Source organism: Rhinoderma darwinii, chromosome 8 (genome assembly GCF_050947455.1).
Source record: "Rhinoderma darwinii isolate aRhiDar2 chromosome 8, aRhiDar2.hap1, whole genome shotgun sequence".
NCBI classification, from domain to species: domain Eukaryota; kingdom Metazoa; phylum Chordata; class Amphibia; order Anura; family Rhinodermatidae; genus Rhinoderma; species Rhinoderma darwinii.
In genome coordinates, this window is record NC_134694.1 from 13,448,816 (window position 1) to 13,472,590 (window position 23,775).

The 23,775-nt window shown below is 41.8% G+C and overlaps 1 protein-coding gene across 11 annotated transcripts in view; it reads left to right on the forward strand.

Annotated features, from left to right (window-relative positions):
* Positions 1-23,775, forward strand: part of GPSM1 (G protein signaling modulator 1) — a 193,290-nt gene that overhangs the window by 35,634 nt on the left and 133,881 nt on the right. For 10 of the 11 annotated variants that reach the window (XM_075835173.1, XM_075835170.1, XM_075835179.1 and 7 more), the window contains one exon: positions 23,125-23,346. In XM_075835173.1, coding sequence (XP_075691288.1) covers positions 23,126-23,346 — 221 coding nt within the window. In that variant the 5' untranslated portion in view covers position 23,125. Of the gene's footprint in view, positions 1-9,860; positions 10,111-23,124; positions 23,347-23,775 lie in introns of those variants that run through there. The other variant, XM_075835168.1, reaches the window with a different exon arrangement.

Below are 23,775 nucleotides of genomic sequence, written 5' to 3' on the forward strand. Positions count from 1 at the left end.
TCCTTAGAATTTAAAAGTAGTCTCTCTCTTCATTGCAACCACAGGGCATCCGAATAAGAAAATGTAATCCCATTAATTCCCACTGAGCCTAAAATAGAAAAATACAAAAAATTCTAAATCTTGTTAAAAAGCACAAAAATAAATGTTTGCTTGTTAAGGGGTCGCGGGAGGGGAGAGGATTTACTATGGCAGTTACGCGCTTACAAGATCTGGTACTCACACAAAACTTTAAGAAACTTTCCATCTTTGTGGGATTATTAATGCTCAGCTGTGCACCATGCCGTGTACTTTGGGCATTTATCTGATGGAATCTATTCTGTACTTAATAGAAATATCACAGAAATGTAAAAGACTGAAGAGGCAGTTATTCTAGCAATCCATAAAGATATATATATATATATGTAGAGATAAGCAGCACTCTGCGACAGATTCCAACACGGTAATGCGTGCAAGCAGGTAATCCAGATCCGTGGATTTTCAGACCTAAACGAAAGGAATCCCACAGCACTCCGATGGTTGAAAAAGGTCCTATAGCAGGACGGAAACGTTGCAGCTGTTGACTGAATAAATCACATACTTTTTGGAACCATCGGAGTGCTGTGGGATTTCTTTCGTGTGTGTGTGTGTGTATATATATATATATATATATATATTGGCAGAGGACAGGAGCAAGTGCTGCTTTGGTATATTCAGTGCTACAATCCCTTTATGTTAGAGGGGCCCACAAAAAGTAAGTTCATTAAAGGTTGTCCTGCTACTGAGGCTCTAAGCGATCAGCTGTATTCTGCAGGAGAGCCTAACAATAACTGTTCAATTCCCCTGCAGTGCCTCCACAGGAGAAATGAAGCATTACATGGTTCTTATTAAAAATAAATTGGCTGCATGTGTAATGCATGGACACCGTCGGGTCATCCAGCGTGAGACACTCTTTGTAGCTGCTCTTCACTCCGGCTACTAGATGATCGTTATTAATGAGACTCTCCTTTATTAACTATGCCCTAAAAGGATATTTAAACGTTTTTTTTGGTTTTTTTTTAAACCAGACTGGACCCTGCTTTTTGATCAGTGTGACACTATTGGTGCCCAAATCTTATATGGGCAGATACTTCATTAATGGGCCTCAGGGCTATCTGGCTATATTGTTGCCTGTTAGGGCATATAATTACAACCTCTGGCACTAGAACGAGAATTTAAAGTGTGCACTATATGTAAATGCATGTGCTTCACCATTTTGGTTGCAGTTGCGACTCTTTTAATTGCCCTATTCCCCGATCATTGCACTGTGTAAAAAAGGGCAACAATCGGCCAATAAATGAGCATACACTTGTTCATTGGCTGATCTAGTTTATTCAGTCAATAAAATGTTTGCTGGTCGGCAGCACATCTCCCTGTGTAAATGCCAACATAATGGATCGCTCGTCCCCATACGTAACCGATCCTTGTGAAAGGAGCAAACGAGCAATGATCAACACGCTCTCTCATTGAGCGGCACTCGTTTTCATGGCCTATATTGTACTGTTTAAAAGGACCCATATAGGAATCTATCCTGTCGGAAAAAAAATCCCTATGAGTGAAATATGAAGACTGCAATCTGATCTAAGACCGGTTGAAACATTTAAGAAATAAATTGTTTGCTTTAAGGGATTGCTTCACTTTTTGTCTGCATTTGTTTCTATACTCCAGACCTAATATTTTTGTGTTTAATATTTTGGTCTGCTCACCATCTAAAGAGAGAAGAATTCACAGCATAGAGTCCCTTTAATATTCATTTGCCGCTACAGGCCATGCAAGGCTGTGGCAATTGAAATTATACAGCCAGTAATAAAACGACTCATCAGAAACGATCTATGTTCCATGCAGATTATCAGGAGTGTTATTGTGTATTACAGCGTGCAAGAAGTGGCATGGCTGACAAGTTTGCATTAACAAAACCAAAATTTACATTTTGCCGTCATAATATTTCCATAACGCTTAATAACTGTGTTAAAAGCTGGTGTTTGAGCTCTTGTGAATAAACACTGTGCCGTTACATTTAGCCACACATGCAAACAGTGGGTCTGCGAGCCAGGGAAGCATATGGTGAGGCTCTCAACTACCACCCACGTATACCCACATGTCTTGATCTTCCCCTGGCTGCCAGACAGATCCACGTGTTACTGAAGCGTGGATACAAGCCATTTAATCCACTGTTATGTTAGTAATTCATACCTGAGCCGAACGTTTCAAAGAAGCATTGTGAAGCAAGTGTGTGAATGTCTAATGTGGAGCAGATGTGTTTCTGTGAGATATATACTTCTGTACGTTTGCAGGATTATTTTTTGTATTTAAAGCATACTTTCAGCCAAAGAAGAAAATTTTAGACTGCTTCAGAATCCACATTTGTAGTAAGTGCGTGAATTATCTTTTTCCAAAATTCCATGCAGTTCTATCAATGTCGAAAAACCTTGAATTGTGAATCAAACTTGCTATCTCGTGTGTTGCAGTCTGGTCTACCGATCTCCTTTTCTTAAATTCTGTCTGCCTGATCACATGAGCATGATTCCTCGGTACTCCTCCCCTCGTCAGTCAGTGTGAGGCCTTTCCATAGTCACGACCCTGCAGCAGCGCCTTCAGACTGCCTTTTTTTTTACCCCACATCATCCACCATTAATTTCACATTTCAGTTGGAGATGCGGCTCGTTTTTCTTCTGAGTGTCACTGTAAAATAAACAGCCTGCGAGATCGCATCAGCGTTTCCCTGGGTACTCATCTCCTTTGATGTTCCTACCAGTGCGAATTCACTGCCGCTGTGGGGCTTTTACATGTATTAAAAGAGAAAAACATAGCCTATACCGCAGGCAGACACAGACAGCTGAGGGCCCCAGTACAAGAACAGTATATGGGCACCTTTCGCTCCAATATTCTATCATAAATCACCCCTTGTGTCTCTTAAAATCCATCAGTAACTGTTAGCCATTAAATTCATCATCTCAGGCATTTACATGCACTCTAACAGACAGAAGAAGGTTGCTATAAGTTGACAGTGGCCCCTTACCTACCGGGCTCCTGTGCAGCTGCACAGGTTGCACCAATGATATGTCTGCCCCCGCTATACTAAGCAGAAATAACCAGCACCCTCTCCAGCCTGCAAGCAGTTCAGGAAGCTGCAATTACATGTTGAAGTCATCGAGGAGGAAGGTTCTGGCAGGGTACTACTTTAGCTTTTTTCAATGTCTGTAAAAATCACTGGAGCTGACAACCTGGAACACAGAAGACATCTTTTTAACAAAGCTGGAGAAGCAAACAGCTGATCTCCGCATGTTCCGCGTCTCTGACCGTCAGCTGTTGAGGGGTAAACCGCGGCTGATCAGACATTTCCCCCGAAACCACCACCATAGGAGAAATGTACTATTACATGGCCATGTAATTCATCACTCTCTTGTTGTTTTTTTGTTGTTTTTTTCACTGTCCTCTTTGATACAAAACTAAATATAGTTTTAGATGTAGTAAACCGCATAATATCTACATAATAGAAAATGTATCTACTTCTTGTGACCATATGAATATTGTCCCAAACTAAAACGAACGGCGGCACTCACTGATTTTTCTTCAGCTTTTGCGCTACAATATTGCTAAGGGATCTGAGGATTTGGTCTAAGCCTGTCAATATTGTATCACAAAAGGTGATTATCATCTAAAGGACTGAAGAAAGAACAGTGAGTGCCGCAGATATTTTCTTTTCCTTTGGCGTGATCTATGATTGTGCGGTTCTTCTATTAGTCCTCAGTGTCTGAATCTCCATGAAATTATAGTGGCAGTGACTATCTCGTTCTTCTTCATATGAATATTGTTTCTTCTCTTTGACTCCTCAGGCTCCTGATTTGGTGTGTTTAATATGTGGAGATTTATCCCTGTATAACTAAATAGATTTGCCACTCAGGACTCTAGGAAAGTTAGGTGACCCTTCTCTTCTTCCCTTTTGGGGACCGTAATTTGTTGTCATCCAGGATTTCCACAACCAATTATAAGAAATGACTAGACATTTATGGGAGAGGACAATTCAAAGACTTCTATTTATTGGTGAATAAATTTCGATGTTGCTATTTTATCTACATTCATCTACATCTGCTATTTCATCTTACATTTTATCTAGACGCCTTATTCCATCGGTTCAGAGGAGCGCTCAGCGCTTGTATTGCCGTTCCTATGGCAGGGATGAGCTTGTTGTTGCGTTTCCTGGGGGGAAGCGGTTTTAATGTCCAAGGCGCTGGGCAGACTCCTCTTACAAGCTGATTCTTTAATTTGCTTGCACGGAGGAAGGAAGGAAGTCTTTGTTGCCATCAGATGGGTATTAGCTGCCAGTCTATTCCTAACAAATAAAATTTGCCTTAGTGATATTTAATGACAGAAGGAAAACAAGTCTGTGTTTATATTGGCCTCCTGCATATACGCTGCCGCTGCTTCCTGGTTTCTCTGCTGTGTTTTGATCGGTGGATATCGCCTGATTTTATTTCTATTTGTCCTGCATATTTTTTTTATGAATCAAACTTGTACCATTTTTTTATTTTTTGATATTTTGTAGTTTTTTGTGGAATACATAATGGCTATTAAAATCTTTTTTTTTTCTTTTTGTTTTAAAGTTAATTTCCACTTATGAGCACAATTTTGTTTAGTTAATGTAAATGTGTTTCAATTCCTGTGCTGATATATGTTAATAGCGCTCGGACCTCTGTTATCTGACGCACATCTTCTTTTGCCCTTTGTAACTATAGACTTAATTGATAAAGTTGTGTCTCCCTTCAGCTACTACTAGGGGGGAATTTATAAGTTTACTGCATACTGTTTTATTATTGAGTTTAAAAGGGTATTCCGGTTACAACAAGGTTCTCACTATCCGTAGGGTAGGGGGTAACTTGATCGGTGGGTTCCCAACAGCTGGGACTCCCACCGTTTACGAGAACGGGGACCCCCCAACCTCTCGTTTGAACAGAGCGCCAGGTCGCTCATGCGCACTGCTGCTCCATTCATTTTCTATGGGAGCACCAGAGATAGCCGAGTACAGCGTTCAAAAAAGTTAATATAGGGAAGGGCATTTTAAACATAACTTATTTATCAGTCGTTCAAGTTGCATGACCAATAATACGGCATTTGATTACCTCATCGCGGCGTTCGCAAGTGCTGCTCTCTGCTTTGAGTGACAGCTTTAGCGGCCCATTAAAAGACCTCTAGAGGCGACACACAGAGGGGAGGGGCTTGCACATCATTTGCCGCCTCAGCGGCACTTGCGATCGGCGTGTCGGGGGAATTAATTATTTTCTCAGTCATGCAACTTGCATTAAGTTTGAAAAGCCCTTCTCCTCCCCTTTATCACGATGTCAGCAGTTTTAAGACCCCCAAGCTGCTGATAGGTTCTCTAAGTCTCAGAAAATCTGTTGTCACTTCATAGAGCGTGTAACTGTGATACCATCAAATGAATTAGCTCCCCCTAGTGGTGGCTGCAGGCAGCCAAAACTGTCTATGCCGGGTATTGGGAGCTCTGTGTCAGGACAGAGATTTGACTATTATAAAGATATATTTTGAAATTAATCCTCTCAGAATAATGGACCTAAAATGATGGAGTTAAAAGGTGGAGATTACGCAGATATGGATAGTATATCAGCGCAGCACTACACTTTGTCTAAATCCCTAACCCCTTGCACTCATATGTATGCATTGTTATGACACAGGATATACCTTGTCATATATTATATAAAAGCCAGTGGAGAATTCTATATGGTCTCCACACGATGGTAAAGATACTGAATGTGCTTCATAGTTTAATACCATGCTTTACTGCTTCCCAAGGAAAATCCTCTTAAACAATCTGATCCTCAGCAGGTTACCACAAAAACCTGACTCAATCGAGAGATGGGTGAACTAAATGCATTTGTTTTTGTTTCTCTCATCATCATCGTCTCCACCCAGAATACTTATGTTGGTTTACATGAGCAAATTTTATTCAGGGATTGAAGTTATTGCCTCTCTAACTACAGCTATCGGTATCTTTTAAAGAAAACAACTTCATAGTTCAGTCCCAACAGTTGGAAATCTGCTCCAGACATTTCTTGTAAATATTTTAGCATTGTTTTAGCATTTATTTCAATATTGTCCAAGTGTGGTAATGCATGTGTACAATGTTTCCTCTTATTATAATAAGCGTTTCTCCTGACAAGGTCCCAATTGTAGAAAATATCAAAACACATCAGATTGTAGAATGGGGGTAGAGAAGTGGATACTGATGAGGCAGATTTTTAAGTCTGCATTTGTACCAGAATCTCTCTATAGGGGGTTACCACTTTGGACACTCTCTACTTGTTAGAAGTTCCTCTTCCTGTGGCCCCCAGCAATCAGCAGTAATCTGTGGGGAAAGCTGGCAGTAAATGTTCAATTTCACTGCAGCACCACCACAGGGAAAACTAAGAATTACACAGTATCCATTCAAATCAATGAGTTTTCTGTGTAATACAGGACAGATCCTCCAGAACGAGAGGCACTCTTCATAACCACTCTCCACTATGGCCAAGAGTTGAGGACCAACCCCCTTTCCCCTCAATTTATTCAGAATACCTTAGTAGCGTATTGAAAATGGGTTTTCTGAACTGGACATTTTCCTTTAAAGTGAATGTCCACCTTTGAAAGATATTTAGCGATTGTAACTTTTTTTTTTTTTATTATCTATATAGGTGTGGATGAATTTATTTTATCTTTATGGCAGTCGGTGCTCCTTTTTTAGAGCTGTAAACCTCCAGCATAGACATGTCAATAAAATTCTGTCTGCTTGCAGTCGCCACAATGCATACAATTTACACATCGAATTCAATAATAACGCTGTAAGCTCCCCCTAGTGGTGGCTGCAGGCAGTCAGGATTTTATCATTTAACTCTGGCTAAGCAGGAGATTTGGAGCTCCGTACCAGATAAACGGAGCTCTAGTCACTATTCAGCTATATTAAGAAATAAATCAGCAGATCATGTTGGACCTAAATACAACATGGTGTTAAAGTGTAGATTCACTTTAAGTGATTTGTGTTGGTGTTACTGGATCAGAGGTTTGCACAGCTGTGGTGTGAGTAAGCCGGATGCCTTTCCTCTGTCCCTGATGTACCTCTTATGTTATCTCTTTCTTTGACCTCCTGAAGAGTCTGATTATATAATTACACCTACAATTAAATATAATGACTTTCATAATGGGTATGTAATTTCCTGCTGAAGTGGGCACGATAACATGGCTTATATAAAAAGACCGTGTTCACCCCTCTCAACTGTGGCTGGAACAATGGCTGCTGTTCTGACAGATTTTTTTTTTGTTGTTGCTGCTGCTGCTCCCTTATCCCTGGTTTACATGCTACTCATCAGAACAGACATATGAATATATCCCATGTATCTTTACCTTACTGTCTGCCTATCTGAATCAGCGATATTTATGTAAAAGCCATGAAAATGTAACTTTTTTTTCTAAGACTAATTAACAAAAAAGAGATTACTAAAGAAGATTAAAAAAAATATGAACGTGTGCAAATTGTGAAATTCCTCCAATTCAAAATGTCTGATAACCCAGCACTCGCTTCTAGCAGAAAACTGCAAGTAATTTCACAAGACCAAATGCAAAACACTAAGCTGAGAAAAAAAGAAGTAATAATGGTTGACTTTTTTTTTTTTTTTTTTAACATTTTATTCTTGACTTTCGTCTTGCAGGCTCTCTTAGAACTACCAGTGAGTTTCATGGTCCCTGGTGCAGGAGTTCAGCTTGGGCTCCCCTACTCCTCCCCGACACCGCCAGACCTCTGCGCGTGCCTATGCCCAGCCGCCATGGCCAACTGTCCTCATGGATGCCCCCACAGTATAATGTCCCCATAGCTGCTTCCACAGTATAATGCCCCCCCATAGCTGCCCCACACAGTATAATGCCCCCACAACTGCCCCCACATAGTATAATGCCCTCCATAGCTGCCACCACATTATAATGCTCCCCATTGCTTCCCCCACACAGCATATTTCCCCCCATAACTGCCCTCCACGCAGTGTAATGCCCCCATACAGTATAATGCCCCCATAAAGTATAATGCTCCCACACAGTATAATACCCCCCATAGCTACCCCATACAGTATAATGCTCCTATAGCTGCCACCATATCAGCCCCCCTCCCATACCCAGTATAATGCCCCATGTGTGCCTAATAGAAAAATAATTACTTACCTATACCCATTCCCACGATGAGTGGAGGATCCTTCTCCTTTGGCCTGTGCTATGAGTGACTCGGTGAAGACAGGCATGATGACATCACTGCATCACGCATTTCTACCCCGAGCCGCTCACGGCACAGTGAATGCTGGAGCAGGGAACAATCCGCTCCTTGCTTCAGAGTTGAATTCAACTGTATCTGCATCCTGAGGACGCAGATACCGTTGGAACCGGGACCAAAGCGGTCAGCGCTGTGTGGCAACAGGGGCCTGTGGGCACCCAGGCTTAGGGGCCCGTTCGCAACTGCGACCGTTGCGACTCCTACCCCACTGGAACCGACAAGACCCTAGAAAGTATAAAGTGAATGTAAAGTATAAAAACCCAATTTTGTTTTTGTCTAATATTGCTAATAGTTTTTGATACGGAACTCCAAATCCCCTGCATAGTCATAGAGCTGCCGTCACTAGGGGAAGTTTACCGCATACTGGTATTATGTATAACCAGTATGCAATAAGCTCTAAAGCTCCCCCTAGTGATGGCTGCAAGTAGACAGAATGTTATTTAACACTATGTAGGGGATTTGGAGCTCCGTATCCGAATACTTATCAGCGCAAACCTCTATAAAGATATATATGGAAGGGAATGAGCACCTAAAAAAAGGTGGAGATTCACTTTAAGGCTCAGAAAACCCATTGTCACTTCTATACAGGGAGGCAAATATTCAATAGCATGTGAAGCTGTGCATTTTATATATGACTGTGAAGACACTGCTGATAGAAATCAGTCCAGAATTCAGGATACATCGCTGCTGAAAACTCCACAATCCCAGCGTGTGAAAGTCACAGAGGGCTCGGCCGGTTTGATTATGTGACCCATCGTTCTAGATGGTTTTGTGATGAGTGAGGTTGGCTCTTTTAATAACAACATATGGTCAGCCTTGCACAGATCCTCTTTGTCATTGCACTGATATCGGAGATTTGCAGGATCAGAGCGGATTCTGTTCTTTACAGCTAGATGAGCCCAGTTTGTTGGGGGTGACCGGCTACGTCTGTCCACCTCTGGGTTAGGTAAGGCAGGTCCTAGTGACTTTATGAAAAAGTCTCTGGTTGAAGGGAGAAGGGGGTAAAAAGTAATTTTGAGAAGTCTGAAGGAGACTGGAGTTTTCTAGAAAGTGGAGCTGGTAGCAACAACCTTGCCTTGGGAAAATACTAAGCCCCATCAGCTGTCAATAGTAAACTGGAACGAACAGCCATAGGAAGCTTCGGCGAGGGCAGCATATTTCTTCTGACAGCTGAGGTGGAGGGTGCCACAGAGGATCAACACAAATTTGTGACGGGGTTGGAATACTTTGAAGTGAGGCCCAGCTGGTTGGTGAAAGAAAAGCCCGTCGTAGAAGAAAATAGCTGCTCTGTAAGAAATGAAAACATTCTGGACATAGAGACTTTATCTGTCCCTTAATCGTGCTGTTTGCCATCCCACAAGTTAATGAGGGAAAGTGTATTCATGCCGGCAATGAACTTGGGGGCAGACTTCCTGCGCACCTGCTAAGAGAGACGTGGGCAGAGTCCATGCTGATCAATCATCACATGTTTTTTTTTTATTTAGAGTTCTTTTTGGCAGAAATGTCATGTACATTAATAGGACCATAGCTCAGCAGCCAGTGCATCCTGCAAAGGGCTGATGAAGAAATTAGGAAAACTCCCTTCTCTGGGCTCCAAACAAACACTGGATTTTGTGATTTACCAAAATGTCTGAATCGAACATAGAAGGTGGCGGATCCAGCTTGAGCCTTGGTGAGAAGGCGGTGTGCCGGATTGTTTACTGCGGACCCCGTCCAAGAGTACTCTTACTTCCTTTGGCCTTGGAGCTTTGGCTATATGTGCAGAAAACCAGGAGTATGCAAAAGAAGAGGTGAGATACTACATAAGACTGTGGGGTCAGCAAACCAGTATCATACTGGGAAATTTTCGTTCTGCGAGTATATGTCTGTAAGGAGTTAGTGACTTTGTTCTGTTCTATTTTAACACCGAAGTTACCCATTGAATCACAGAGGCCAGTGGCCAAGTTTCTACTCGAGTTAGAGAGAGAGAGTTAATTCTATGTACTTTACTAACCCCCTATCTGTACGGGAATTATAGCTATGTTCATCCTGATCTATCTGCTTCATAAATATAATGCTAAAGCTGTCAGAGCCTTTGCAATATGGCAGGAGTGGAGGAGAGGAACTTTGCGTAAGGGCGGGTTCACACGTGGCGGAATTTCACTTAAATTCCGCTGCGGACACTCCGCAGCGTTAATCCGCAGCGGTGCCGTTTGTCCATTGACTTACACTTTAATTTAGCAGTGTTCGTTTAGACGAGGCGTAAAATTCCGCTGCGGAGCATAGGCTGCGGAGCGGAATTTGGTGTCCGCAGCATGCTCTGTCTGTTGCGGAGCAGTGGCGGACTCATGGCGGAATTTCTCCATTGACTTCAATGGAGAGTCAAAATTCCGCAATGAAGTCCGCAGATCTTATGTGTGCTGCGGAGCGTATTGGTTTTACTACCATGACATTTTTTCATTCTGGCTGGACCTATGTATTTCTAGGTCTACAGCCAGACTGAAGAAGTCAATGGGGCTCCCGTAATGACGGGAGCGTTGCTAGGAGACGTCTGTAAATAGTCACTGTCCAGGGTGCTGAAAGAGTTAAGCGATCGGCAGTAACTGTTTCTGCACCCGGGACAGTGACTACCGATCTCAATATACATGTATCTGTAAAAAAACATATAAGTTCATACTTACCGAGAACTCCCTGCGTCTGTCTCCAGTCCGGCCTCCCAGGATGACGTTTCAGTCTAAGTGACGGCTGCAGCCAATCACAGGCCAAGCACAGGCTGCAGCGGTCACATGGACTGGCGCGTCATCCAGGGAGGTCGGGCTGGATGCCGAAAGAGGGATGCGTCACCAAGACAACGGCCGGTAAGTATGAAAATCGTTTACTTTCACTAGGGAAAGTGCTGTCCCTTCTCTCTATCCTGCACTGATAGGGAGAAGGGAAGCACTTTTCCCACAGTCCGCAGCAGCTAGTCCGCATCAATGTACTGCACATTTTGTGCAGATCCGCAGCAGAATCTGCAACGCAGATTCTGTGCGGCATTGATGCGGACAGTTGCGGAGGAAATCCGCCACGTGTGGTCATGCCCTTAACCATACAGATTTACATGCCATTTAGTGACTGTGAAAAGGGGTGACAACCAATATGGGCACTGTATTGGCAGCATTAGTGTTTGTACTGTACAATATTGAAAGGGTTCTTGCGAAAACCACTCAGGGATAATTATTCCAGTTATATTGCTAGTGGCCTACTACTCCTATTATTGTACTGCTATTTTTTTTTGCTTTATTATATTGTGATTGGGAATGCCGTTTTAGACGCCTCACATGGCCGTAAGAGTGCAAAATAAAGGCAAGGCACAAAGTTTGCAGGATCTTCCAATGAATGTCTCATGTCTGTGGCATCTTAATAGGTGATGAGAGGGGCACTGCTATATTACGCTTCAGCGTGATTGCAAATTTGCAATTTCTACAAAATGTATCCACTGGTTTAAATGGAAGCACTTATCCAGCTCTTCATGTTACCTCTGCTTTGCCACATTGTAATATAATATATAATTGTTCCATTATCATTTCTCACGTAGATAAATCACTTCATCACTTTCCTAGTGTATTAGTCATAAGAGTAATCAGTTCATATGTGCAGTTTTCTCTGGAGAACCACAACATCCTTCTGTTGATCTGTTCATCTCTTCTGAATACTGTACAGGCTTTTATGTTTTAACTGTGATGTTATATAATGGTTTTATACATTTTTGGTACTAGACATATATTAATTTTTACAGTTTTTTTTACGCAGTTTTACAATTAACCACATTTATGGCATCTACCAGTAATTACTCATTTAGGACCTCCATCAATTTTCTCTTGCGGATTATAACTCTCAAGAGTTTTTCCCTCTGAAGGATCCAGCACGTCTGTGCACTACAAAGACATCACATTACTTTTCAGAGGTGTAATGCTCCATTTCTCCTTTGGTGGCACTGTAGCGGAATTGAACAATTGCTGCCAAGTTTCCCTGACAATTACAAATGATCGTTGGGGGTCTCGGCAGCAGAAAATCACTTGATCAGCTTATTTTCAGGGGACCCTACTAACAAAAAGGTGGCCATACACATTCAATGAAAGTGGGACATTTCAACCATATTCTCCGATTAGTTAGAATTTTAAGTGCACGATCCTTACAATTGCCTGATGGTCGGCCGTGTTGGAAATTTTCATCCGAGTATTGAAAGAAGTTGAATGTGTATGGGTCACTAGTGCGACCATGAACAATCCTTCTGCAAATGACAACCTACGAAAGAGGAGATTAGGAGGATTTGTCAGTTCCAACCATACATCGGCGGGTAATTTTCTTATCTCATCATACGTCGATGGGCACAGGACTATGATGACTTACATAATCTGAACTGTGTATGGGGACGTCAATTTAACGTATATTCATCGGATGAACGATTGGTCGAATATCGCCATACTGCTGTCATGTGTATGGCCAGTTAAAGAAAGAAGCCCAGTGAGCTCTTTCCATTAAGTGATTTGATTATAGTTTCAGCTTGTAACCGATTATTTTCTATAGAGGTTATGTTATATTAGTAATTCATATTTAAAGTGAATCTCCGATTTGCAACCAGTTTAATAATGACATAATAGATCTATATAACTAGTAATAGTAAAGTGTTTTTAGAATATCTCCCTTTAAAAGCATCTACAGCAATGTGGATTCTGCCGGTGCAATACAGGTTTCTATAAATGGTGCCATTATTCTGCTTATTTATCCAGTTATAGGAATTACTAGTTATGCAGTTTGACAGTCTTGGTTTTCTGTTAAAGAAGCAGTTCTAAAAAAAACCAGCAACATATATAGGGCATACTGCGGATTACAAAAAAAGTAGCAAGAAGTACTTTTGTACTAATTGTTTAACGGAGACATGTCAGAAGTTTACTTTAGTAGAGCTTTCGGTGCTGAGACCCATATTGATTGCGAGAAGATAGGGGCAGATTTACCCCTTAGGTTCCCTCCTGCATTTTTCGACTTGTTTTAAAGGGCTATTGATGGGCTTTAGAAAGTATAAGCTTTACACCACTAACCGACGTATTCTTGAGGAGGAAATTGTCGGTGGGAAACTAAGGTGCACAGTGCTCAACAGAAAACCTCTACCCCTTCGTTGTAGAGATTGGTTGGGGTCTCTACATATGGACCCCTAAAGATATATTTAAACAATGGGTACCAATTAAATAAAAAACTTCTCCAAGTGCAAAAATTTGAGTTTTTCAAATCACATTTACATACATGTAATATCCAGCCTTTGCAGTCTTTTAGCTGCAAAAATAAAACTACAAAAACACCGCAAAATACTGCAGCAAAGTATGCTGCCATATGGTGCTTCCTAAAAAAAATCCTTTAGAAAAAACCTCTATGTGCTTCTGAGTGAAATGGAGGTACAGCATGGACCTATAGATTTATATTAGTCTTGTTGTCGGGACCCCTCTAAAAAAGATTCTGAATACATCCGGGAGGATTAGGCTTGATTTAACATTTTGGGAACCTCTCTGTAATGTCGGGTTAGGGAGACAACAGGTGAGCCCTAATCTACCCGCCACTCAGTCCCTGCCTACTTGCACGGCCCGTCCTAGGCGACGGCGTACAACTGGGCAACGTTCCCTACGCTCAATAAGTGCACGACAGACAAACAGACAAGGGTACACAGAAGCTAAGGGAAATGGGGTCGTTGCCCACGGCAACACCGTGAGCAACAAGAGTAGTGAACGAGCCGAGTCAAACCAGGAGTGTACGAGGTACCAAACGCAGAGCAGGAGGGTAGTCCGTAAAGCCAGGGTCAATTTGAAGCAGAGGTCAATAGTACTAGCAGGAACAGCAGAGCCAGGAAACCAGACAGAATCACAGGCAAAGAAAGAGCAGGAAATGAAGGTATAAATAGACAGAGGGCGGGAGCTAGCTCTGTCTGGCCAGGCTGCGATAGGTTCTCCCACTCCTCAGACTCCCAGCTTGAGTGGTAGCAGATCGAGTCACTCTATCAGACCGAGGAGCAGATGCAGACTGATTAACCACGGGCGTCGACACAGAAGTTGTCTGGCAGATGCTTTACACACTCTGTCAAATAACTAATACTAGTGTTTTGTTGCAAAAGGGCAGAAACTGCACAACTTGCCAATATGATACGTAACAACCCTATTATATTTCAGTAACATTCTTCTAGTATTCTGTCAATTTAAAGCGAATACAAGTTGTTGACATCTGAGTCAGTGTTGCATATTTGTGCATTTCCTAATATAATCATCAAAATGGCTCCAAACTATGAGATTAGCTGGTTGAGCGTTGATATCTATTAGATTAATATACAAGAACACAGTGCAGCACTATGGGTATTTGCCAAAGGGGCATTTAAAAGTAAAGCTCTGCAAACACTGTAGAGAAGTTGGAGTGGAGGGGGCCACATAGCAAGAATAAAATTGGGCCGGCTGGTGTGAGACACAGCCAATCAATTCAGTATCAGCTCTGATCTACTGATCTGTGCTCTTTATCTTCATATGTGGGTCCATTGATGTGTGAATGGGTCCAGATGTTTGCAAGCGATGCTGTGCAGGGGCTTGCTGGCCCATTTAGATGCCAGGCTTAATATGTCGCTGTGGTATTATCCTTGTCCTGTGCCTTCAGACATGACCACATTGTCTGCAATCTGCCCATGATAACATCCCTGGTAACAAGATCTTTCTGCTGCAGCAAGAAAATAACAAAAGTGCTTTGTGTTGCTGATCGTCTGTGTCAGCATATTTGCCGCCATACGCTGGCTAAGCACAAACGCAGTGTCACATCGTCTGATTTACTAGAAAAATAACAATCCTTTAAAGAGACTTCGGATGGAATTCTAATATCTACCTTTCTTCTCAGACAGTGCTATTAAAAGGGACGTGTCATCTCTCCTGACATGATTGTTTTAGTTAAACCTTGCATTCCTCATGAAATAACAATTCTGGGGCATCTGTTCTTAGAACTCTCTCGTGCGGTTCCTCTGTTATTCCTCCTGGAACTGTATGAATAAATTAACAACTGGGCTGTACCATTTTCCTTTTCAAAAGGCATGCCCCTATACACTGACACATGTTGTAAAGGTTCTGCCAGACACAGCTTCTGTGTCGACGCCCGTGGGTAATCGGTCTGCACCTGCTCCTAAGTCTGAGAGAGTGACACGATCTTCTACCAGTCAGGCTGGGAGGCTGAGGAGTGGGAGAGCCTATCACAGCCTGGCCAGATGGAGCTAGCTTCCGCCCTCGGTCTATTTATACCTGCATTTCCTGCTCCTCCTTTGCCTGTGATTCTTTTCTGTTTCCTGGCTCTGCTTCTCCTGCTATGATTATTGACCTTGCTTCATTTTTGGCCCTGGTTTTACTGACTACTCTCCTGCTCTGCGATTTGTACCTCGTGCACTCCTGGTTTGACTCGGCTCGTTCACTACTCTTGTTGCTCACTGTGTTGCCGTGGGCAACTGCCCCATTTCCCTTAGCTTCTGTGTACCCTTGTCTGTTTGTCTGTCGTGCACTTATTGAGCGTAGGGACCGCCACCCAGTTGTACGCCGTCGCCTAGGACGGGCTGTTGCAAGTAGGCAGGGACTGAGTGGTGGGTAGATTAGGGCTCACCTGTCGGTCTCCCTACCCCGTCATTACACATGTCTAATGATCCTAAGAGATCTTCCTCTGCCTTATGTAGGTTAGATAGAGGCATCAGAGGGAGTGAACTGCAGGATCAGGCTCCGTGACAGTGATGCACAGAAGAGAGGCGGCCCAATAGCCGATATCTAACCAGGCCTTCCACGTTATGGTGCTGGGTTTTGCCTCCCAGGACAGAAGGGTTATGCGTTTTGATTTCTCTTGCACCCTCTTTTCACAACCCATCGGCCAATTCCCCACCCCTTTTGTTTGCTAACCATGCGTTTCCTCACGAGTCCTGCATAGGTTCTCGAAACCTGATCGCAAAGGTGGTGGGACCGACCAAGACTGGGCAGCTTGTACTATAGGGCCCCATAGCAGCCACAATGGGCTGCCTCTATGATATGTATGCTTTTGATCAGACTAAACGATTGTTTAGGTGTAGTCTATAACCATGGAGACACATAGGTCTACATAGGAGCTGTATACGCAAAACTGTAGAATTTTCTTGACAATTTGAAAAGTTGCAAAAATGTACATGGCCGTTTATAGTGACACTTTTAACATTATATCATGGAATTTATTTATCGGCAGCATCTTGTCATCCAAACTGGCTGTAAGGACTCGAATAATGGGAGAGAAATATATTTAAGTGGATTAACCGGTTTGATATTTGATCTCTTCCTGTCCTAGCAACAACTGAAAAGGATTAGCCCTAAAGAGATCATACAAGGAGAACACGAATGCGGCTCGAGAGTCCGTTCAAGTACAAATAAACACTGTGATTGGATCTATTGTTTTTCTCTTTCTTTCTGAGAAGTAACCATGACAACAGTGAGAGATACTCTGTGGAATACGGATGTGTAGCGCTCTCTTGTTTCCACACGCCGGTGTGGAGTGAAAAAGGAGAAAAATACATTTTACCTGAATGAATGATTGTGTTGTCTTGTATTTATAACCGAGTATGGTTGTCAGATATAAGGGCCTGTTCACATCAGTGTTCGCTTTCCGTTCCGGGGTTCCGTCAGAGGTTTCCATCGGGTGAACCCCGCAACGGAAAGTCAAACTGAAACCACAGCTTCCGTTTCCATCACCATTGATATCAATGGTGACGGAAACATTGCTAATGGTTTCCGTTTGTGACCTTTCCGGCAGGTTTCCGTTTTTCTGACGGAATCAATAGTGGAGTCGACTGCGCTATTCATTCCGTCAGACAACGGAAACCTGCAAGAATGGTGATTAACAGAAACCATTAGCAATGTTTCCGTCACCATTGATATCAATGGTGACTGAAACAGAAGCTGTGGTTTCAGTTTGACTTTCCATGGCGGGGTTGACCAGACGGAACCCCGGAACCGAAAGCCAACGCTGATGTGAAAAGGCCGTAACAAAGAATATCACCTGCAGTGTTTACAGAATGTAAGGCCATGTGCACCTATGAAATCTGTTTTGTTTTGATTTTTTAATAAATATGTTTATCTGTGTGTTTGGTGCAACTTTCTAAATACTTTTTATTTAAAAATATTTATACTTTTTGAGATACAGCTGCTTTGTATCCTGGATACAGAGCAGATGTATCCAGCGCTGTAACCGGCAGAGCATGGAAGTCTCCCGCAAAATTCTGCTGGCAGTCGCCACTAGGGGGAACATGCTGAATATGTATTTGTATTGCTCGCATTGACTTCAATGAGAGCTGTAGACGTGTATGTAGTGAGTTTGCGTTCATGACTACTAGAGGCAGGGAGGGGGCAGAATTGTTTATTAGGGGCTTTCTGTTGAGTGTACTGTTTATGAAGGGCACGCTGCTGGCACTATTGTTTGAGAGGGCACTCTGCTGTCACTGTCCGTATTGTTCATGGGAGGGCACTCTTCTGGCAGTATTGTTTATAGGAGGGCACTCTTCTGGCAGTATTGTTTATAGGAGGGCACTCTTCTGGGAGTATTGTTTATAGGAGGGCACTCTTCTGGGAGTATTGTTTTATGGGAGGGCACTCTTCTGGGACTATTGTTTATAGGAGGGCACTCTTCTGGGAGTATTGTTTTATGGGAGGGCATTCTTCTGGGACTATTGTTTATAGGAGGGCACTCTTCTGGCAGTATTGTTTATAGGAGGGCACTCTTCTGGCAGTATTGTTTATAGGAGGGCACTCTTCTGGCAGTATTGTTTATAGGAGGGCACTCTTCTGGCAGTAATGTTCATGGGAGGGCACTCTTCTGGCAGTAATGTTTATGGGAGGGCACTCTTCTGGGAGTATTGTTTAAAGGAGGGCACTCTTCTGGCAGTATTGTTTATGTGAGGCCACTCTTGCAGTATTGTTTATAGGAGGGCACTCTTCTGGCAGTATTGTTTGTGAGGCCACTCTTCTTGCAGTATTGTTTATGGGAGGGCACTCTGTAGTCACTTTCAGTATTGTGTATGGCTTGGCACTCTTCTGGCAGTATTGTGTGGGAGGGCACTGTGCTTTCACTGTCAGTAATGTGTGTGTGCTGGCATCTATTCATCTGCGGAATTCCCATGCCACGTTTAATCAAGCTGTTTCATAGGTTTAATCAGTCATTTTGGTGGCTAGCCACAAAACAGGAATGTAATAATTTTATGCAAATTTATGAAAATTCCTCCTTGACCCATGCACAATGTCATGCAGAGCTGATAACAGTGTACAGCTGTGGTCTCTGGTTCAGGAGTTTATAAGATCACGGTTACAATAATGCACCTTACAGAACATTGTCTTCTTGAGTCTCTGCATGTCCATGTTCTCAGGATTGTGGGTTATAAATGAGTCTTGGAGTAATGTCCCAGGCATCCTAGGTGCTCAATCACACAGTCTGGTCTTACAAAGTGCGGGTTTATTGGCGGCAAGGCATTAACACATTAGCTAAAAGGGGGGAAAACGCAACGTTAATAGTCTTGCCTGGCCTAGACTAGCTTTTGGCACCGTATATATTACCTCTGTTGGATCGGCAGCTCATTAACGGTTGAATACTGGCAATATAAGTTCACATTTGGCATTTTGCTCTAGAAAAACTGCGCATCCAGATATTACATAAATATGCTAGAGATCTGTTACGCCCTGTTTCTTGCGGTTTTGCTGCGTTTGTTTTTGCCCCGACTAAATAGTCTACGTGTGAGATTACGATTTTCCAAAGAAGCAGTTCTAGGAGCGATTTCAGTAATGAAAACCACATGCACTAAGATGCTGGGAGTTGTGGTTTTGCCAAAGTTTGAGAGTAACAGGTTGGATTCCACTGCTTTAAAGCGTTTATACTAATGACATAGTCTGGCCTAGGCAAAAAATAGAAAATTTTGGATCTGGAAGAGTCACCAGCTGATGTTACCTATGATGGTTTTCCTATTATCCCATTAATACTTTGTAGTAACACCCATCATGGCAGCACTGCAGTCTTCTATGCAAATCTTTGTTTTAGTAATTACTTCGTTTTTAATGGCAATAATGTTTTATTATTCCTTGTCAATTGTCCAAACTATAATTAATTTTTTTTTTATAAAGGGGTTTTCTCATCTTAGATATTTATGGTATATCCACACGATATATCAGAAATGTCTGATAGGTGCAGAGCTGGGATCTGCATCTCGAGAACATGGGACCACTGTCCCCACTTTGTGAGTCAGAGACACAGTGGAGAAGTGGCCGGAAACAGCCGAGCACGCTATGCTACATAACTTCATTCACCTCTATGGGAGTTACGAAAACAGCGTAGCAAAGTGAGCTTGGTTATTTCCGTACTCCTGGCCACCTCTGTACTGGGACATTCATGTATCAGACATTCGTAGTATATCCTGTAGATATGCCTGAAATGTCTAAGATGTGAATACATTTAGATTTATACAGATTCTGTCCAAAACAATAATAATAATTGTAATTAATAATTGCGGCATGTCTAATTACCGCAATATTCTCCTTGGGCCCTCCTGCAGACCCATAACGCGCTACTTTCTCTGCCGTATAAGGTGTGTGCACATTGAATTGTACTATGTAGTGTGTGTGAACCCTAAGGCCTTATTCACACAGCTGTAATGCGGGTGCATTTTACTGTCCGTATTATGGCCAGATGACCTGGACCCCGGATGTTCAGGTGATGGAACTGAGTAAACCATAAGGTTCTATAGTAATTGCAATTGGTTCACTTGGCTCGGAACTTGCGACCGTAAATGGATGCTAAAATGCGCCCACATTATGGCTGTCTGAATGAGGCCTGAGTTAGATATCAAAGTTAGCAGGATTCTACAACCTGGGAAAGTTAAGCATTTGTGCCTCGGTAGAAATGGCATTAATTAGTTTAATTGCATAAGCCACTTTGGTTCTGGAATTTCTCTAGACCACACATACACACCAAGATTTCAAATATCACAGATAATCATAAATGATCTGAACCGATCATAGATAATTGTCTGTTGTCACTTTACTGAATACAGGCTGCTATAAATAGAACAATAAACATATTTACTTCTGCTTTTAAACAGATTAGATAACACTAAATTGGAGAATTGGTTATAATTGCAATATTAAACGCTTCTGTACACCTTCACAACCAATTTTCTTCTAATTCATCGAAAATGAAAAAATTTATCAACTTCGCCAATAGTCCTCATTAAAGAATTCTAATCGTTTTGTATTCACAGCTCCTATGCAGACCTGTATCTCCATAGTTACAAACTATAAACAAACCTGTGGTATAGTTTGATCCTGCAGTCCCGTTGCTTTCCATCTGTCCCATACTTCTTGCTTTCCTACTACATGTATGTAAGAGGAGACTGATGGAAAGCAATATGACTGCATTATCAGACTACACAGGGTTTGTTTGTGGTTTGTTACCATGGGAACATATAGGACTGTATAGGAGCCTAGATATCCTAAAGAGGAGTGTATAGGCGTGTACATATCCTTTTAATGTGACTCCAAACCTGATCTTCACTTTTAGAGCACAATGTGACTTCTGTTTAGTACATATTCATCTCTTCCTTCTCCAAGATCATTTCCTTATTATGGAGATTAGATAGTATTGCCCCAACAATTTGACCCGACTCAAATAAAGTAAAATTTTGGAATTAAAACTATACGCTGAAAACACATTATTTTTTTCTATTCTGATTGTAGTTTCTGATTGTATGTTTTTATTCTATTTTCTCTACCCGATTATAGAAGCAGCCTTTTTGCTTGAGCTGCTGCTCTGAGCTTAGTAGTTCTTAGATTTGCTTTACAGCTGCCATATGGACATAAGAAACCTCAGTCGTAAAACCATATAATGGCTTCAACCGGAGTGTTGTGGTCATGCTTTGTGACCTGTGCAGGGAGAGTGAGGAGCTAAGCTCTCATTCGCCTATTGCCAAGGGTGTGATGCAGGAGGCGTCAGCCTTTTGTAAGGGCTCAGTAGCCAGCGTGAAACTTCAGTATTTTAGGATTTATTTTTGTATAGATTGTGACAAGAAAAATAAAAAAACTGGCAAAAACTTTCATGAACAAAAAACCTTGAATCAAAGGGGTTTTCCAGTCCCTAAAATTTGATGACCTATCCTCAGGATAGGCCATCAATAGCTGATGGGTCGGGGTCCGACTCCCATGACCCCTGCCGATCAGCTGTTTTGAAGGGGGTTCAGAGCTTATACGAGCGCTGCTTCCCCTTCATTTCTTCTTGCCCACTGTGAATCATCGACACGGATTTAGCAGCGATTCACAGGTATTGCAGCCTTCTCACATTTAATGAGAAAAGGCTGCAATACCTGTGAATCGCCGCTACATCCGTGTCGACGATTCACAGTGGGCAAGAAGAAATGAAGGGGAAGCAGCACTAGTACCCCCTTCAATACATCTGATCGACGGGGGTCCCGGGAGTCGGACACCGACCCATCAGCTATTGATGGCCTATCCAGAGAATAGGCCATAAATTTTTATGGACTGGAAAACCCCTTTAAACATTTGGTCATTTTCTGACCATTGATTCCCTAGACACAATCCAGCTGTAATGATTTTAATGCCGTTCATACTTACCAGAAGATATAAATGTGGGATTACAATGTGAATTAGCTCCATAGCTGTTTTCTATTTTTGGCATGGCATTAAACATGTTTTATCAAAGCTGAACTTCAAAGATTATTGTGATAAAAAGAGCAGCATTCACAGCTGACGTGAGGACTGGTTGGCGAGCCCCACCGGCGCTTTTCTGTTTTCCAAATTTTTTCACTTCTGCAAATGCTTGATTCCATTAAACACATCTACTTGTATTGGTAACAAAACCGCATTGTCTAAATCAAAGAAAGGGGTCTTTTTTTCGTTTCGTTTGCTTTACTATTTTTGAAAATATGTTTTGTACCAGATGTGCTGGGAAATTTACTTCCAAGCTCCAAATTAGACGTGACAACTCAGACATGATGGGTACATGTGAGCTTGTGGGCCTGATAAGCTTTGTTTTCTTACGACTTTTCTTTTCTTTTCTTTTTTTAGGCTGCATTGATTTATGTTATTTATGTCCAAGTAATATTTTTTGGGTTAGGTCACAGATATATTCATATATATTTAAAGGGGGCAAAGTGGCTGTTTAGGCTGGTGCATAGAAACATCCCATAGAATATCTAAGCACAACCTAGACACTTACAATGCAAAAAGTGATCTGGAAAATCTAGTCAAAATGATCTGTTGTGTCATAGATACATGTGAGAAGATCACATTGGGAAAGTCTGAACTTTGATCAACTGATTACCAGAACGTAGAAGATCTATAGCGAGATTGTTGGCTTAGAGTAATGTAATCTCTAGTAAAAGAAAAGTGGGTATAGAAGTTGTATAGATAGTGTGTGTGTGTGTGTGTGTGTGTGTGTGTGTGATGATTTTGCATGGTTTCCCCTTTAAGATCGCTCTCAAGGGTCTGATCATGCTGTAACGGTTTATTGCTCATGAGATGAGTATTTTGTGTTTATTTTATTTTTTTCCAATTCAAGGTTTTTTATTAGTTTTAATACACTTACAAAAACATACAGAGAAAATGTGTCCCCATAATAAAAAGAACATGACAAATAGTGCGGAGCCCAAACAGAAGGGTAAACTTATTTTGTGTTTATTAGTGTATAATGTATTAATATAAATAGCAAAAATGTAATTGAAATCTGTAAGAAAATCAACTTTACTCAGCAATCATGTCTCTGTGTTGCAGGATGGAGGCCTCCTGTCTGGAGCTAGCACTTGAAGGGGAACGACTTTGCAAAGCTGGTGATTTCAAAGTTGGTGCTACTTTCTTCGAAGCCGCTGTCCAGGTTGGAACTGAGGATCTGAAGACACTTAGTGCCATCTACAGCCAGCTGGGCAATGCATACTTCTATCTGAAGGAATACTCGAAGGCTCTTGAATATCACAAGCATGACCTTACACTTGCTAGGTGAGACATTTTTTTTTCGTGAATTTTTTTTTTCTTTGCCATGAACGTTCTGGCCTTTAGATTTATTTTACCCACAAGAAGGTATTAGCCAATTTACTATTATTTCTACATAGTATTTGCTCTTTGTACTGACCAACTGTAGATATTCTTTTCTGACTGATAGACTAAGTTGACATACATTTTTACCATAGATCTACAACATGAAGGCTTAGTCCTATCAGTCCTATCAGAAATATAACCGTACTATTATTCAGTGATAATTAAAAACTTTCTTTTGAATTTGCAAAATTAGATAGATCATCATGTTTCATTAGTTTGTAATTTGTAACATTCTTCCAGATGTTCCTGGTCCTCTGTTATGGGTAACCTTTTTTTTTTTTTTTTTTTTGCAGCATTGTCGCAATAGCCTGTTGCATTATTCCAGGGTCA